The sequence below is a fragment of the Mus pahari genome, chromosome 3 (genome assembly GCF_900095145.1).
Source record: "Mus pahari chromosome 3, PAHARI_EIJ_v1.1, whole genome shotgun sequence".
Classification (NCBI taxonomy): Eukaryota; Metazoa; Chordata; class Mammalia; order Rodentia; family Muridae; genus Mus; species Mus pahari.
Window position 1 is genome coordinate 109,412,076 of NC_034592.1, and position 18,330 is coordinate 109,430,405.

At 40.8% G+C, this 18,330-nt stretch overlaps 1 protein-coding gene across 2 annotated transcripts; it reads left to right on the forward strand.

The window, feature by feature from the left end:
- Positions 1-129: 129 nt before the first annotated feature.
- Positions 130-12,778, forward strand: Dtwd1 (DTW domain containing 1). 2 transcript variants are annotated; one of them, XM_021194805.1, is made up of 5 exons: positions 130-202; positions 2,656-2,971; positions 5,868-6,011; positions 7,387-7,624; positions 12,230-12,778. In XM_021194805.1, the coding sequence occupies exons 2-5, from the start codon at positions 2,663-2,665 to the stop codon at positions 12,475-12,477; spliced, it is 939 nt and encodes a 312-aa protein (XP_021050464.1). In that variant the 5' UTR covers positions 130-202; positions 2,656-2,662; the 3' UTR covers positions 12,478-12,778. The 2 variants fall into 2 exon arrangements, with proteins under 2 accessions (XP_021050464.1, XP_029392401.1); XM_029536541.1 differs by lacking the exon at positions 130-202 and adding an exon at positions 220-510.
- Positions 12,779-18,330: the final 5,552 nt, after the last annotated feature.

Sequence of the window (18,330 nt, forward strand, 5' to 3'; positions counted from 1 at the left end):
TTCACCGGGGAAGCGAAGGCGGGACTTCCGAACGAGCTCCTCCCGCTCGCCCACGGGATTCTCCCTCTGAGCATGCGCCGCGGTCAGCTTCCCCGTGGCCCTGGCAACCGTCAGGCCCCGCCCTCTGGTGTTCTCCGGAAAGCGCTCCGGGCGGAGCGCGTGGAGCGGAGGCGGTACGGACCGAGAGTTGAGCGTGGTGCAGGTCGGCCTCCCCTCGGGTCGGGTGGCTCGGGCGGGACGCCGGCCAGGCCCAGCGGAGGTCTCACTGCGGGCTACTGCTGCGTGGGGCGTGCCCGTGGGGGAAAGACTCGCGTGGTCTGGGGCCTAAATGAAGCCTTGTTAGGCTTCCCGAGTCGGCCTTGAGTGGTTTCGGGGATGGTCGCGGGAGAAGGAAAACAGATGTGTGCTGTTACCGGCAGCCGAGAGGCAGACGCGTTTCTCGTGTGTCTGTTTCTTGGGAATGTGAGACAAGTACAGTAACACTTTGCGTTGCTAGTTCCGCGAGGTTGGGTAAGGATGATGAGCCCAAGATTGCAGCATTTCAGGGCTGTTTAGAATTGAACTCCAAATGTAAACTTTTACAAGACACTCCGCCTGTCATATAATGTGTTCTGTGGGAAGAGATTCAAGTTCTGTGTTTAAAAATGGCGGTGGTATCTTGGCTGTTTAAAAAAAGGGGGGGGGGATTGTACCTCATCAAATTATGTGATCAGTTCTTAGTATTTCACATGCAAATATTGAAAAGAGTCTTATCTGGTCCTGAATTTGTCCACAATTCAAAATACTCCTATTTTGAATTTAAAGAATATTTTGAAATTTAAAGAATATTCCCTTGGGAGGCAAATTAGCTTAGTGTGTTGGAAAAAGTAGCCTTGTGCCGAGCTGTGTAGAGCCTCAAAGTTGAATAGAAAGATGAAGCCTGGATGCCTTTTACAGAATGGTTTCAATTTAGTTGACAAGTATTTGAATCTGTCTTAAAAAAAAAAAAAAAAATCAGGACTAGGTAAATCGGAAAGAATTGTACTTTTGCCAGAGGAAAGCCTCATTGAAAAGTGCCTCCAAGTGAATCTGTTTGTCCATATCAAATATGTGGGCCCAGTGATAAGTAGTCAGAAGTGTAAAAGATTTTGTGTGAGTTTATAAGGAACTGAGTTAGAATCTGACTTTGAGCCTAAAAATAGATGTTATGTCCAAAGCAGACAGGATGAAACTGCATAAGTATTATTTTTAGAGAAATTGAGTGGAAAAAAATTTTTTGAGCCCAAGTTGCTGAGTAGACCATCAGGATGCTAGTTATTTGTCGGTTCCCTAAGAACTGCCCTTGTTTTCTAATTCTTTCCAATCCTCCCCCCCCACCCCCCACCTCCAGCTGCATTGCTCTGCACGTATTTGATGTTAAGTATAGGTATACTCACACGCTCCCATGCCCTTGTTGTCATTGATTCTTCTTATACACTACTGGAGACAATGTCAGAATCCACAGGCTGACAATTCAGTCACAAAAATTGTCCCGGCCTCTTCCAAGTCACAAACTGAGCCTCCAGAATTCCCAACTAGCGACAAGCGGAGAGTCCTTCATCCCCTCTTCATATGCATTTGATTTGCTTGTGTGGCCCACAGATCTCAGGGAACACTATGCTTGCATTTGATGGTTACTATAAAGGCTATTTTAACAGACTTGAACATACAGGCAGGTGGAGTAGGAAGGGATCGGAGCACAGGCGCTTCCTCCCTGTGCAGCTGAGGTGCGCTGCTTACAGAGTACAGTGTCCTGTGCAGCTGAGGTGCGCTGCTTACAGAGTACAGTGCCCTGTGCAGCTGAGGTGCGCTGCTTACAGAGTACAGTGCCCTGTGCAGCTGAGGTGCGCTGCTTACAGAGTACAGTGCCCTTGCATAGTCAACAGTCCAGAAGCTACCGGAAGTCCTGATGGGCTTTTATAGAGGGCTTTATAGGCTTACTTGCTAACTGAGTGAAAGGATATCCTCAGGGCCTCTCAGGTTCTTTGGCTTTCCTCCCTCCAAGGGAGGAAATAAGGCAAAATCCATTTTGAAATGGGTATTTGTTCATCTACTATTATTATATTAGAACAATTTAAAGTTGAACTTTCTGTTACCCCTCCTGAGAAAGGAGTTTTAAGTCAGAAATCAGGGGAAAAAAAGAAAAGAAGTGAGTGTTTGTGCACGCGCATGTGTGTGAGTATTCACAATACCCAACTGATTTTACTCATACCACTATAGACTTTTATTTTTTATTTAGATTTACCGTGAGTGTTGGTGTCATAGGATGCCAATTCAATTTACATAGTTGAATATATTTCTATATAATAACAAAGTCTTGTATTCTTAAATCAAAATTACTATATTTGGAACAAAATGGGTGCTATCAAAATGGATTGTCAATGTCTAAATTTTATATTTGAGATCATTTTTAATATATAGACATTTCTACTTTTTAATGAATGAGTAACTGAAATTGCTTTTGAGTTGGTTGTTTTTAATTTTGTATTTTCAAACATAATCAATTTAGTGGGTTTTGAACTTAGTAATATCTGTTGATAAATACTAAACCTAACAGTGTAACTTATACTGGGCAATTTTATTTGTAACAACAGTACAATGTTGACATTTCATTCCTTCTCACTTTAATTTTTGCAGTGTACCTATGATACATGCTTTAGAAACAGAACATTTTGGTTCAAAGAAAAATATGGCTCTCAGTCCATCTGTAGTTCCTAAAGAAAGTGAAGAAAATAATGCAAACTGTGTAGAAACAAAACAGTCACAAACTGCTTCCATTGCTTCAGAAGACCCCCTTCAAAACTTACGCTTAGCGTCTCAGGAAGTGCTTCATAAGGCTCAGCAAAGTGGGAGGTCACGGTGTCTCCAGTGTGGTGGCTCAAGAATGTTCTACTGCTACACATGCTGTGTCCCAGTGGAAAATGTGCCCACTGAGCAAATCCCATCTGTACAGGTAAGAGGCTTGTCTCAAAGTAGAAAAATGCATTTTAAAAAGAGATCATATATGTATATGTGTGTGTGTGTGTGTATATATACACTGCTCCACACCCTGCCTGCCTGCTGTCATGCCTGCTGTCATGCTCCCTGGTAGGATGGTCATGGAGTCTAATGTTCTGAAACTGTTATCCCAAAATAAACTTTCTATAAGTTGCCTAAGTCATGGTGTTTTGCCACAGTAATAACTAAGAATAAATCAGACATACCTTTATTTGATGCAGAATTTGAAAACTATAAGACTTGTATAAAGATTAAAAAAAAAAAAACAACTCATCAGAAGGGAGAAGAAAATCTCAGCCCCAGGGAGCAGTGGCGCCCCGCGGTGGGGCTTCAACACGGCTGAGTCTCTTGTCAGGAACATGGCCATCAGAGGAAAGATGGTCGGTCAGCCTGTTGTACGTTTCAAAGTAGAGTGTCTCTTCCAAACTTCCCTCTGGTCTAGTCAGCACTGTAGAGTTTACTCTCCCATGTCAGTATTTCATGTGGTTTGCCTGTCAGATGTATATGAACTAATGCGCAAATGTAAATTCCCACTGTGTGGTGTGCCCTGGTATCACACTGCCAGTAGCTTCAGACTTGCTCATTGAGAACTGGTGATATTCTAGGTTGGGTCCTGGGGTCATGGATTATGTATAATTGTCTTATAATTGGAGATTTTAACCCATAAAACTTCCTTTTTATTCACTTTAAATTAGTCTACATGATTTGAAAAATTCATTAATACCATTTGATTCTGTGTTCTTTGGTCTTGCTTGTTTTTTATTCGTTTTTTTAAAAAATCAATTGTGTTCTTGATATAAAGTTGGTCAGGAGTATCAATGTTAGCCTGTTCTCTAACTCTACTCATCAACTTGTTAGATAGTCAGTTATTTTAGGAATAGAAATCTTTGTACTGATCTTTTGACTTGGTATTTAGAGGCCCTGGGAAAGGGAAGGGAATGACAGCTGAGGCAGTGCTGTGAGGAAAGTCTGGGGCAGTGCTCATTCAGGAACAGACCTGTGTACAATAATCCCTGAACTGCCTACTTAAATGGTAAATTTCCTACCGTTAGAAATCATCATGTTGGTTTCATGTGATTGACCCTATGGCCTAAATGATGACTGGGTGAGTGAAGATAAAAGGGAGTCGTGGTGCTTGCAGTCCTAATGGGGGAGAGTGCTGTTGGAGGTGTGCATTTGTGCCTGCATCCCTCTGAGGTATACTGTTTATAGCATCCTGTCCTCACATCATTGTCCAGAAAGGAAAAGAAAGGAAACTTGGTTTACTTTGTGGTGTGCAGCAACCACTCCTTTAAAAAATGGCCTTGGGGCACCTGAAGGGTCAGTCTCTCCCTTTAAGCCCTCTGTCATTCTCCACAGGGCAAACTCTCCTAATGCAGTTCCTCTCCAGGTTTGAAGGGAAGCCTCTCTCTTCAAGACCCTACCATGCTGCCTCTTGTGTGTGCTCTATCTCTGTTAATGCTATCCCACTTTAGAGGCCCAGTCATGGCCTCTGTTACCTTGAGACTGCCTCTCCAAGTAATCTCATCTTGAAGGGGGTGTGGTGAACTGAGAACAACTGATAAGCATTATCTTTATGCATTTCAAACTAATTATTTTGAGTTAAAGACACCGGGTGGAAAGATATATTATTATTCCATTTATATAAGACTCCAGAAAAAGTAACCTGAAGTGTCAGCCAGCCTGTGGGAAAGGAAGAGGATGGGATACTAGAAGACCTTTTGATAGTGGTGGATCCTTATCTTGATTGTGGTAACTAGTTCACAGGTATAATATATACCAAACCTATTAGAATGTAGACTAAGCACATGTGTGGTTTAAAAAAAGAAACACAGTTTTATTGTAAAATGTTTATTATGTTCCAGAGCCTTCTAGGATCTGGTCACAGAGCTCTTACCTTCTTTGTATGAAGTTGGTGTCTTAGAGATGGCAAATGTACCTCTACCAAACAACAGAGTCAAAAATGAAGAAACTAAAATAGTAAAAACACTTTAGCTCAAGAAATCCAAGATAGGGCTGGTGAGATGGCTTAGTGGGTAAGAGCACCCAACTGCTCTTCCAAAGGTGCAGAGTTCAAATCCCAGCAACCACATGGTGGCTCACAACCATCCTTAACAAGATCTGACTCCCTCTTCTGGAGTGTCTGGAGACAGCTACAGTGTACTTACATATAATAAATAAATAAATCTTTAAAAAAAAAAAAAAAAAAAAAAGAAATCCAAGATAATTGTTATTTTTGAACAGAAGTAAGACATAATATATAAGGAAAATACTTAGGCAAGTATTTTCAAGATACAACTTGAATCAAATAAAACTTTTGTGGGGTTATTTTTGATAAAGCTCTTTAAGGCTTGTTCTATTGCTGGTTTTTCTAATGACAGCTTAATTTGTGCTGTGAAAATGTATTGCCAAAGATCACAAAATTTCAGGTAACTTTGATTTGAAAAAAAATGTATGAGAAACAAGATTTAAATTTGAATTTTAGGTCTGAAATATCATTTAAGCTTTCATTTTTTTTTAAAGCAACATAAAGTAAACCTAGAGTTCACAGAAATTATTTTTTAAAATGTCCTTGGCATGGATGCTGAGATGTGTGGAACTGAGTACATGTGTGACTTACATAAAGCAACCCTGGATAATTGTGTTGAGAGGGTTATACGTTGTGTGGGCAAGATCATTGCTCAGGTACATGATCCACATTGGTAACCTGGTCTACACAGTATAGCCTTCAATTGTAAGTGCAGTTATAGGAACTCAGTCTGAGCTTGGTGTGTTTGCTTCATAGGTTATATTGACACAAAATATCATACTTTTATATTGTTTTGTTCCTTTGCCTTTTTGTTTTACCTTAGCTTCCATTGAAGATTGATATCATTAAGCATCCAAATGAAACAGACGGCAAGAGCACTGCTGTGCACGCAAAGCTCTTAGCGCCTGACTCTGTGAACATTTACACATATCCGTGCATTCCGGAGTACGAAGGGAAGGATCACGAGGTGGGCGCCTTGGCACTTACATCCTCATGGGAAATTCCTTGACCATGATTCAGTGTCTCCTTAGCAGTCCAGTGCTGTGTGTAGTTAATGGCATTGACCTTTAAATGGGTTTTTATTCTTTGCCAGTGGACTGCTTTTCCTTTTCCCCTTTAAGATTCCCCTGTCTATATTGCTTGTAGATGATCTCATTTGATACAGACTGGGAAACTGAACTAGCTATCATTGGAATGTCTGCAAAGACGAAGAAAAAAGACTGCCTCAGAGTTTTTAGAAATTCTCACCAAATTAAGAGTTTTAGTATATAAATATTGGGATCTTTCTTACAGCTTCTTATATGTCTTCCTTGGGCATACCTAGATACCTAATTCATAATTCTAGTTAAAATTGTCGTTTTGGTGGGATGTTAGTTGCCTTCTTATCAAAAAAGTAACTTTGTAATAGATCTCAAAAAAATAGTCTTTAGGTGCTTCTAAAACAAGCATGTTTACTTTTTTGAGCTATATATTTTTTTTTCTTATTTAATATTTTAAATGTATAAGTATATTTTATTTATTATTAAAATATATAAATATATATGTTGATATATATTACTTTATATCTCTATATAATTTAAACCTATTTAGAAAGTTATATTTGCAAGGAATATCTGAATTTGATCTAGTAATATGTTTGTGTATCCTCTGGTCAGCTAGATACCATTTATTTAATTAAATAGAACACACTGCTGCATTTTTCTGTAATTTAAGACAGTTTCCCTGTGTGGTTCACACTAGTCGTCTCAGCTCTCCCCCCCAACCCCCCTCCTACCCCTTCTTCCACCCACCCCCACCTTCGCACCCCAGCTCTAGTGTCTTACTTTATTCTTCTGTCACTAATGGCTGGGAAAGCCATCACACTGTTTCCTCTCCTGCCTATTCATTTTATTTTCTTTGTAAAATGGACATGGTATTTCTTCATTGAGCAGTTTTCGGTGGTGGTTTTTAAAAAGCATCGTGTACTTTGCCTTTTGTCTATTTGGCTGGCCCTGACTTCCTGTCCCTGTGTCTCTAGTGCTAGAATCACAGGAGTGTAGCACCATGTCACAGAAATGAATCTGTATTTGTTTGTTTGTTTGTTTTTAAATTTGGCGAATTGTTGACTTGACTTTGTCAATTAGTGAGAAACTTGTTTTGAAGTAACTTCTCCAGGTAGTATAATATGATTATATGCTCTTAGGAATGAGCTAAAACTTTACCATATATGTAAGAAAACAAATACTACAGTCAACCCAGTGCTTATTTCTTTAGACACTCAACATCTCTTTTTCTTAGTTTTAAGTCAGCATTTGTTGAAGATCACAGTAGCACGTAGCTAACTTGAGTTTTTTTTGTTTTAGGTTGTACTTGTTTTCCCTGGGCCTCAGTCTATCTCAATAAAAGATGTCTCTATCCATCTACAACAAAGGATTGAAAGTAAAGGTAGAAACAAAGCTGACGACCTTGATGTGCCAGCTTGTAAACTCAGGAGGACTCAGGTCGAGAACACAAGCCGGGGCCCCGAGTTGAAGAGAGTTGTCTTCATTGACAGCACCTGGAACCAGACAAACCAGATCGCCTCTGACGAGCGGCTTCGGGGTGAGGATGGTGTTGGGGGCTTTCTTCCCCTGACAGCCTTTACTTAGAGAAACTTCACATCTATGGCTCCCTTAAAAGAAAAGTTCTGTTCAGTGCTCGCATTTGCTCCATTTCTTGTCTCCCTTTCTGAATTGTGTGTGTATTTATGCATCTATGTACATCACTGGTAGAACCCTTTCAAAGTAAGCAGTAGGCTTACTTCACATCTCCAACACATACAATAATGGCTTTTGTAGCACTTTCTCCTCTGACAGTATTTAAACTCAGATTTTTCGATGCTTGTATATCTAGTTTCTTATTCTAGAGCAGTTTCCTTTTTCTTTTTTCTTAATTTAGATTTTGGTAAAGTCAGATTGATTGACTGAATGTTTGGTCATGATAAACTCAGTCTAGATACTTTGCTTCATATGCTTTTTAGATTATTTAAAATGTACATGTATGTATGTGTGCCTGTGTACACATGTGCATATAGGAGCCCACAGAGGCCAGAAGAGGGCATTGGATCCCCTGGAACTAGAGTTACAGGCAGTTATGAGCTTTCTATGTGGGTGCTGGAAACCAAACTTGGGTCTTGCACATGAGCAGGAAGTGCTGTTAATTACTGTGCTTTACCCCAGCCTCATAGTTAGGATACTTTAAAGTAAGAGGAAATCCAGGCTTGTCTGTAGCTGGTCCACTTTGTGTCTGTTGTTTGTTGTCATTATTGATAGTAGGTCCTTTCCCTGTAGTTCATTGTTTGGTTGAGCACATAGTGTATGTTGAACTCAAGTTTTATACATACTTACTTACTTACTTACTGGTGAATTCAGTCAGGAGACTCATAAAACAAGCTCTCTCTTTATTTAACTAGGATCACTTGATTTAACAAGAACTACTTGATTAGTGTGATGATTGCTAGATCTTTGCACCATTAAAGTTTATATTCCTTTAGTATACAGGAAAATAATGCTTCCGGGCTACAGATGTTCTCAACAGAGCTTGGTATTTACAGATCATTGCTTCAATCAGTCATTACATCGAGAAGCACGAATGATATGGTGACAGTTTAGTCATGTTACTTCTTCCTGTGTTAATTGGCCCTTTTAACACTGGCCTCAGGAGTTTGTAGCAGCACTGGCCTCAGTAGATGCAGCAGGATATCTCAAACCTACTTTGACTTCCTTCCTGTCACAAACTTGGGTTCTCATTTTCTTAAAGACCCCCAGTTCAGATGACCAGGATCTGATATTAGAAGCTGAGTTGTGTCAGGTGATTACTGCAGTCCATTTCCTCAGTAAACAGAGCCAAGGAAGTAAGTAGGTGTGCATATTGTGAGTTCACAGTGGTGGTCTCAACTCACTTTAATATTACAGGAATTTCATTTGTTTTACTTCCATTTCTCTGTCTTTCATAAGAAGAAATTCTACATGCCTATATGTTTATATATGTATGTGATGCATGTGCATATGTGTATGTGCTTGTGTTTATGTATATGTAGGTGCATGCATGCTACCTACTGTATGTGGCGCTCAGAGAATAATGTTGACTGTCATTCCTTGCCTCCCACCATGCTTCAAACAGAGCCTCTTGCTCACTACACCAGACTAGCCGACTCACAGCTCTGAGTGTCCTCCGGTCACCACCTCCATGTCGCCAAAGGGTTAGGGATTGTGGCTGTGCTTCTACCTCTGTCTTTCCTGGATTCTGGGATCCACTCAGGTCGTCAGGCTGTTGTGCAGCAAGTGTGCTGCTCACTGGGCCGTCTTCGGGCCCTGCATGCTGTTTCTGCCTGAATGACATGCTAAGTTCCCAATAACAGCTTAAGTTCCTTTACTTGCCTGTGAACACAGCTGTAGTATGCAGTCCAGGGTCTCATGTTGTTTCGATTGTTTCTTTGTACCTTCCTCAGTGCTTCAAGCATTCTCAGTGGTTTCTCCAAAAGCTTTTAAGATTTTTCCAGTTATTGAACAGCTTGGTGATCAGAAGGCAAGAGAACTACTCAGTTGGTATTGCATGGTTGCCAAAAGGTCCCTCAAGAAAAGGCATACTACAGTCTGTTAATTAATTCCAAGCTACAGGAAGTACAGCGCACATCGCACTGACTTAGTTAACTTGTTAGCTAATGAAGTAGCTTGTACCTGTGGGCTGTAAGGCTTTGAAGAGTTCATTGCTGCTGTTTACTAGTGATCCATGCTGCCCTTTGCTTTGGATGAATAAGAAGTTGCAGTCTGCCACAGCCCCTGGGTCCCCTTACTGTAGCAAGTCACTCCTCAGTTTGAAGATTTGTCTCGGATATTTTTCTTATTACTACCTTATATGGTAATCACTAGGTTCAAATGAAAGAACACAAGTAAAAGTCCTTGAAAAAAACCTATAAAGAGAATTATTCTGCTACTATTCAAAGTCAGCTTGTTTAGGTTTGCCTAAAATGAGATTTGTACAAAAGATTTGTTACTCCTATTTCCCATAGAAAGCGTGCATTTCACTTCTGTGCTAGTTCATAACCATGAAAAGCAAGTCCCTACAGGTCCTAATTAAGTCCCTGCTTCCTCTGCCTCCTCAGGAATAATTGGGGAACTCTTTCTCAGTATGGTGACCTTACTTCATACACTGTTCTCCAATTTCACGTATTTTTCTGCAGTTTTCAAAATTTTATTATTTCCTTACAGCCAAATAGAATTCCATGGTATATTTACTATATTTCCCTTATCCACGAATCTGTTGATAACAGTGTAGGATGACTTTATTTCCTCACTATTGTGTATACAGCAGTGATGAAGGTGGACGAGACTCCCCACGGTGTGATAAGAAGCCTCCTGAGTATATTTCCAGGGCTGCTATGGTGAGGCTGCGTGTTAGTTCCATTGTTAGTGTTTTGAGGAACCTCCACAGTGATTCCCACAGTGGCTACACAGTTTACATTCTCACTGGCAGTGAATAAAAGGTTTTCCCCAACTCCCCACCTTGTGGCGATCTCTCACTTCATTGGTCAGTTTATTTCTAGACATCTAGGTTGCTTTGGTTTGGTTTTTGAGGCAGTTACAGTGGCATATTTTTCCCCTGATTTCTTTCTCTGCAAGTCCATTATTGGTGTATATTAAAGCTACTGAGTTTTGTATCCTTTGCTGAACATGTTTGTCAGGCCCAAGACTTTTCTAGTGTTGTCCATGCAGTGTTTTAAGTGTAGAGTCACATTGTCTGTAAGAAGCAATAAGTTAATTTCTTCTTTCTGATTCTTATCTCCCCTGTCTTTCTCTGATTCTACTGCTCTAGCTAAAACTTCCAGAACCATATGGAATAGGAATCAGAGGAATGGGCACCCTTTTCCAAGATTTTAGAAGAAATGCTCTGCTTTCCCTTGTTTAGTGAATTGGTTATAGTTTGTCATATGTCACTTTTATCATGTTGTGGTATGTTCTGTCCATTCTTACTTTCTCATGGACTTTTAGTATGAAGGCATTTTGAAAATAATTAAGGAATATGCCGGTTTAGTAAAGATATTCTCCTCCAAGATCCATGACTTCACTGGCCCTGGAAAGATGACTAGATTTTAAGTATGAGGCATGATTTCCCACTTTAGTGGGTTTAGTTAAGTCTGAATAGATAACTTTTGGTTACCACCAGGACATGGGTGCCACTACTGTACCCTTAGGATATTGTGCTGTGCTGGTTGTTGTTGTAGTTCATAGGCATCATAGCTAAGTAGGACTATTGGTTGCTTCCCTCTTTTGGAAGCATGCATGGTGCCTTCTGGTACCAGAAAAGCTAGTCTTCAAGGAAGAAGCTTTTAAGTCTGCTCTGGGCCCTCTGTTTGAAGTACATGGTGTCTTTAGTCGTAGTGTCTTACCTTCCACCTCTGGGGAGCAAGCAAGGGTGGTAACAATACCTATAATATTTTTGAGTCTCATAGACAACATTTACCAACAACTCAAAAAAGGGCTTCTCATGACTGATGTTGGGGGTTTTGTTAGGTCTCTTGCTTAGAGGGAGTTATCAAACCAGATAAGAAAATTTCATATCAAGTATGTATGTATATTTATACACCTAATTATATATATTATAGTATGAACCCTTATGACTTGTTCAGACATCCTTACAGTCATTTTCCCTTCCTCCCTACCTGTCTGCATTTGTCTCCCTCCTCCTCTCTGGTGAGAGACTATAATAAAATATATTTTAAAAAAGAGTGAATAAAGATGACAACTATTTCAGGAATAAAACCATTTTATCCAATAAATTAAATCCTTTGTGTAAATGGATAATGAAGTTGTGTCAACAAGTCAGAACTTGAAAAGAAGCTGGTAGATAGAAAATAGCAGGAGAGGTAGAGGCCTCTCTGGACTGCTCAGTGCTAAGTGTGTCATAGAAGGTCTGAGCCGCGGGGAGATTAAGTGTGCACAGGACCCCATTCTGTGCCGTGCATGTGTATATGTACCTCTGTGCATTAAAATAATACCCTGTCTACACTTGGACTAGAAGGAACTTATTGTACTTTAAAAAATATCCTGAAGCAATTAAATTATCACTGTTTATCAACACATATTATTGTGCCAGTTATTGTTATTGTTCTCAATAATAATGTGATTGAGAAGTATTCACATGTTCCCTTTTTTGTTTGTTTGGCAGAGCTATTACAAGTTGAACTGAGAACAAGAAAAACTTGCTTTTGGCGCCATCAAAAAGGGAAGCCAGATACTTTCCTTTCCACAATTGAAGCCATTTATTACTTCCTAGTAGACTACCATAGTGAGGTGCAGAAAGAGAAGTACAGAGGACAGTATGACAACCTTTTATTCTTCTACTCTTTTATGTACCGCTTGATAAAGAATGCCAGAGACTCTGGAGAGAAGGCTAAACCGCAGCTCGGCCAGTAGTTCTGCACATCCCCTCGTCCTGGGCTCTGCTAATGCTCACTGGCTTGCAGCCAAGCCTTGTTGTGTGATGCCCATGAGAGGACTCGGGGAAAATTCCAGCCTTGTTCATTTTATCGTATTTTTTTAAAAGAAAATTTTAATTTTGGCAATTTTTAAGAGATGATGCTGATTGAAAGACATACATCAGAAGCTTTTTGCTCAGTTTGGGCGTATCCCACTAAACTGTACATTTTAATATGCTGTGTTTCATTTATGTGATTGTAATTATATGTGATTAAAGAGTGTTTTATCTTTTCACTTATACTCGCCCTTACCTTTCGACTTAAATGAAGTTAGAATCATTTTGGGGGGAAAAATGTAATTTGCTTAAGGTTGGTGGCAGAATTGGCAAAGGTGAGTGTGCTGCACTGTCTCTGGAACCGAACACTCCCTCCTACTACCTGGCCTCTGCTCTAAGAGAGAACTGTGGCATCACGTGGTCCTGCCAGAGGGATGCGCACATGACCCATTTTGGCAAATCACATGGACCAACAGGACCAGGTCTGTTTTGATGTATGAGGGATGCTGTAGGAGATGGAATTTATATTTCAAGAGTGAGTGATACAGGGGTAAAATAAATTTCATATTTAAAATGCATTTAGAAGTAAAGGTAAGTTTGACTTGATTTAAGTAGGGCAGAGTCTAGACTGGGGCAGGGTGAGGAGTATGCTAAAGTCAAATCTGTTGCCCAGCTCTTCAGCCCATCAAAACAGTTGCAAGGTTGAAGGAAAAAGGAGGGAACAGTCTGATCACTCATGTGCCCATCTCATGGCAGTCATAAGAAAGAAGGCACTTCAGATGAGAGTATTGCACAGCTCTACAGCCAGATAGTCTTTAGTCTTCCTGAAAGCTGATACCTGTGAGAGTACAGAATTGGCTGTACCTGTCTTATTTCTCTTTAGTGTGATAGACCTGTCATGGCCCATGAGCCCCTTTGTTACTTTGAAATACCTCTCACTCTGACTCTGCATCACCAGTACTTCCAAGATGCTGTATTTCTGTTTTTGTGGTTTGGCTGTTGACATATAAACATACATGGCTGTGCTAGTCTGCTGGAGCACACAAGATTGCCTTTACCCATCTGCCTCTGGACTTCTGTGTAGGTCAGCTGACAAGAGAGCCACCTCCCTGATTCCCGACACTCGAGCAAGGTTTGCGTTATGGCACTGACATTTAACTTTAATTATTTAACAGCATTATTGTGCCTCTAGACAGCCCATCTTTGGGCACTGTATCAGATGCAGCTCAAGCATCCGGGAATGGTTTTAGCCCCATTATTTCTTAGGCTCTGTCCTAGCTCCCTTCTTCTGCACTTGTGTGATCGCCATAGCAGGCTTGCAAGATTCCCTGCAGCTGCCTAAAGGGCTTTGGGAAGTAATCTGCAGTGTTAGTGAAACTGACTAGATCAATCGCCTAGACGTGTCTGGTGAACCCTGCTTCAAAGGACTGTTCCCAGGCACTAAGCCTGCTCCTCCTGACATGGCCACTTGGTTAGGCAAGCGCACTTGCCAAGAGACTGGCACTGTCGCTTCATGGCCTCCATGCCACAACAGCAGATGCTCTCCAGTAATTTGTCAGTTTGCATTTGGTTTCCATCCTTGCTAGTTTCTGTTCCTTCTTCCAGCTTTACCACCCAGGAGCATTCTAATAAAGTTGCAAATTTAATCTACCCTCAGTGTCTTCCAGGGAAGCCAGCTAATTTAGGTGGGATTTGATCAGAAAAGCAGACATCATTTAAAGTGTTAGCATAATCTTTAAACAAGTGTAATAAAGGAACTGGGGCTTCCTTAAGGGGACTTCCCTAAAGGTGGCATTACTGGGGGAGTAAGTCCATTTGACTGCGGCAAGAAACCCATGACTGACTCTGTGAATCTTCAGCTCTGTCAGCCTCTTAATTACTCTTCCCACATGTCTTGGCTTAGTGACGTCCTTCTCGACCCATTTAGAAGCCTTAAGAATTAAAGGGACTTAGCTTGGCTGCATCTTTGATGCCATGTTAATTTGGTCTTTGTCCCAGGTCTATCTTTAATAATCACATTTTATTTGATGAAAAAGAATTTCATTTCTGATCCCGAATCCTGTCCTGTCCTTCCACTGAGTTACATCTGTATGCCACCCATCTCTGAACCTCTGTCCTTACAGTGCCTTATCTGATGGACTTACATTAGGAAAACTGGTGTCTTCCACATTATGGAAGGATGATGTATCAATGTGGTCTCCAGATACTAATGGTTAATTGGCTCCAATGAAAAGAATTGCTAATCATTTGGTGAACTTTAGTTGAAGACCACAGCTAAAATAATCACTGCCCATTCATAAGAATCATTTATCACCAGAAAGTGGATACATATTCCTCCACATGAAAAATGGAAAGAAAAGCATGGAATGCAGAGGAAAAAGAGAGTTTGCTGTCTTCAGAAAGAATGTATTTATTCAAAAATATAGTTTGGTAGTATGTAATAGAAAAGATCCTAGAAATTGAGGAACTGCTGAAGTAAAAAGTTGGAAAGTAAAATATCAGACTAGAACATTCTAATTTTTAAATACTTAATGTTAGCCTTGTTAAAAGTTGTAATTGAGACCATGGGGTACATGTGTATTACTGAATTAAGCGTACACAACAAACTTGAAATGTAAAGATGTCCGTGATTTGACTAGCTAGACGCTTTGTTGGAAAAGGTTGGAGACTACATACACAAACAGTAGTAAATTCACAAAAAAGCAACATTAGGTGGTAGGAAAATCCAAATACTTTGTTGATCAGTTCACATATCCAGGTTATTTGAGTTTCCTGAGATTGTTGAGAGAACCCAAAGCCCTCAAATTATTTTTAATTAAAAATATGATTATTGTGTAGATGTGTATGATTTGTCAGGGCGAGGTTATGTGCCTTGGCCTGTGCACTTGGAGGTCAGGTTAGTTACCCTTGTGGAGTCTGCAGATCGAAGTCAGATCATTGTTTTGAGCTCCGAGTATCTTTACCTAGTAAGCTATATCTCACCAGCCCCTGAGATGGTTTTTAATCATAACATTTCATATCCTTTGAGACTCTGGAAAAGTTTTATTTTACATGTTGGTTATGGTAAGTACTATATAGTCACTGCATATTTATGATGGAGTATTGTGTCATGGAGAAATTTGACTCAGATGATATGTTTATATCCTCAATTGACTAATGTCAATAAGTATGTTTATTCAGTAATTCTGTCACTAGAGTTAATTAACTAGCTAGTCAGCAAGACAGTTTTGGCTCTCTTTGCTGGTTTGTTTGTTTGGTTGTTTGTCTGTGAAACAGGATCTCACTCTAGTTCAAGCTAGCCTAGAAATCACTGCTCATTATTTAGTCTTGAACTATCAGCAGCCTTTCTGCATCAGCTGCATCGGTGCTGGGACTGTAAGTGTGAGACAGCACACTCAGTTCTAAAGGTCATTTCTAAATCTGGTACAAGGTTGGTTGTACCAGAAAGGGAGATGCACAAGGTCTCCCTGGAGGTATTTGAGAATGTGGCATATTTGAGAATAGACTTGGAATTACATGTGCCATGGAAAAGTAACAGAAGATCACAGAAGTCATGGTAACATAGAGACCATGGTAGGCCAAAGTGGTGTTGGTGAACAAGTGACTTTTACTGGGGTTGTTAACAGGAAGATGGGTGAGGGGTTACCTACACGATCACAGATGACTCAAAAGCAGCTACAGCACCACAAAGCTCATCCTAACACAGGCGCCAACTGAAGGAAGCTGCAGCCCTGGAGAGCTCTGAAGCTTGCGGGTAGGAAGCTGGACAGGCACACAAAATGTATTTTCATCAGATGTTCTCCTCCTCCAAAAAGTCAACAACAGCAAACAACATGGAGCTTGTTTTGTGTTCACCAATTACTACTGTGCACGAGGCCTGTTCTGTCCTAAAGGAAGAACCAACTGGGCTGACAGCCTTCTCCACAAGTATCATAGTACCAGGTATGGGAAACCTTTCAAATAGTCAAGGCAGTACAGGTGGCTCCCCACACAATGTAGACAATAGATGGTAGCCCTGGATGCCTCCCAGGAGGTAAGGATGGATCCCTGTTGCTGCTGCTGACACCCATGTAAGAAAGAGGCCTGGGATGATTAGAGCTGGATCGGAACTGACAGCCTTTCCTGCAGTCTACCTTCTATGGTTCTAGCAGCCAACCAATGGAAGAAAGCAATTCAACAGTCCTGCATGAACCATGGCAGTTACCAGCATGGAGAGAGATGCATAAAGATGCAGTAAATAGCGCTTACATGAACTTAAGGTATCACTCAACAGAAAGGAAGTTAAACCTGTTCTGGACACCTAGCCAGCTTCCTGGGGCTAGGGAGATCATGTAAAGTAAAGACTCTCTATCTTGCAGGTCCAGCATAATTCCTAATTACATTTAAAGTCTTATACCAGAAGTTAAGTGTAGCTATCACCCCCCCCCCAATCAAAGAAATATCTCTTTATAGCAAGTAGGCCCATCATCAAAAAACACAGCTGAATACAATGCAGAGATAACAGGCCTTGGGAAGCCCAGCCCCAACAGATATATTTATAACCTAGCTCCTGTATCTGTAGCTCAGGAAGCATGGCAGAAGAGGCAGTAGCCTTGTCTGACGAAGTATGTCACCATGGAGACGGACTTTGAGGTAGATATATGCTCAAGCTATGTCCAGTGAAGCTCAAGTCAATCTCCTGCTGCCGGTGGATCAAGATGTAGAACTTTCAGCTTCTCCAGCTCCCTGTCTGCCTGCATGCTGCCATGCTTCTCACCATGACTCAACCCCTGAAACTAAGCCAGCCCCAATTAAACGCTGTCCTTTTTAAGAGTTGCTATGGTCATGGTGTCTCTTCACAGCAATAGAAACCCTAACTAAGACAGAAGATGGTACCAGGCACTGGTGTATTGCTGTGATAGGCCTATCTTTGTTGGAGTGAGGATTTGGAACGTTGGATTAGGAGAGTAATGGGATGCTTGAAGTGAAGCTTAGTGGGCCATATGAGCAGGAACATGGAAGACAGCGATGCTGAGGGTGATTAGAACTATGGGGGCCCGGCTCAAGAAGTTTCAGAGGAGAAGAACTTTAGTATGTGGCCTACAGACTGTTCTTGTGATATTTTGGCAAAGAATGTGGCTGTTTTTTACCCTTGTCCAAAAGAAAAAAAAATTCTGCCTGAGGCTAAATCAAAGAATTTTTTTTTTTTTATTAATTCCATTAGCAGAGGAAATTTCAAAGCAGCCTGGTATTGACTGTCTCATGGTCACTTTTGTTTACTCCTATGAAGATCTATAATGAAAAAAAGCAAGCTGGATGAGTAAAAATACAAAATGTATAGACTAGAGAGAAAAGGGGCACCAGGAAGTGGAATGGAGCTAAGTCCTGTGTTCAAGGAGATAAACAGGTTCAACAGAGGCCATCTGTTAAATGGGACAAAGGGAGTGGCAACCTCAGGCCAAGACCCCTCCTTAGAACTACACAGTGCAAGGGCTTGAGCTCAAAGGAGACACACTTTTGCTAGACAATAGGGCAAAACTCTGAAGAAACAAATGCTGCGAGCTTCATCAGCTGCCTGGATACTTCTTGTTCTGTGTGTCCAGAGAGCAGCAAACAAGAAAAGAAGACACCCCGCCCCATCTTCACATATATGATGACTATTCTTGTCAACTTGACTATATCTGAAACTAACTCAAACCCCCAAAACGGAGGCCACACCTCTGAGGGACTTCTGCTTAATCTGAAGTAGAAAGATCTACTTCTTATCTGGATCCTTGAGATAGGAAGTCTTTAATCCATATCTTTAGAGCTGGGAA

Coding starts and splice junctions, on each gene's coding strand:
- Dtwd1 (XM_021194805.1), top strand. CDS start 2,663: ATGATACATGCTTTAGAAACAGAACATTTTGGTTCAAAGAAAAATATG. Junction 2,972..5,867: donor AGCAAATCCCATCTGTACAG/GTAAGAGGCTTG, acceptor GTTTTACCTTAG/CTTCCATTGAAGATTGATAT. Junction 6,012..7,386: donor ACGAAGGGAAGGATCACGAG/GTGGGCGCCTTG, acceptor TTTTTGTTTTAG/GTTGTACTTGTTTTCCCTGG.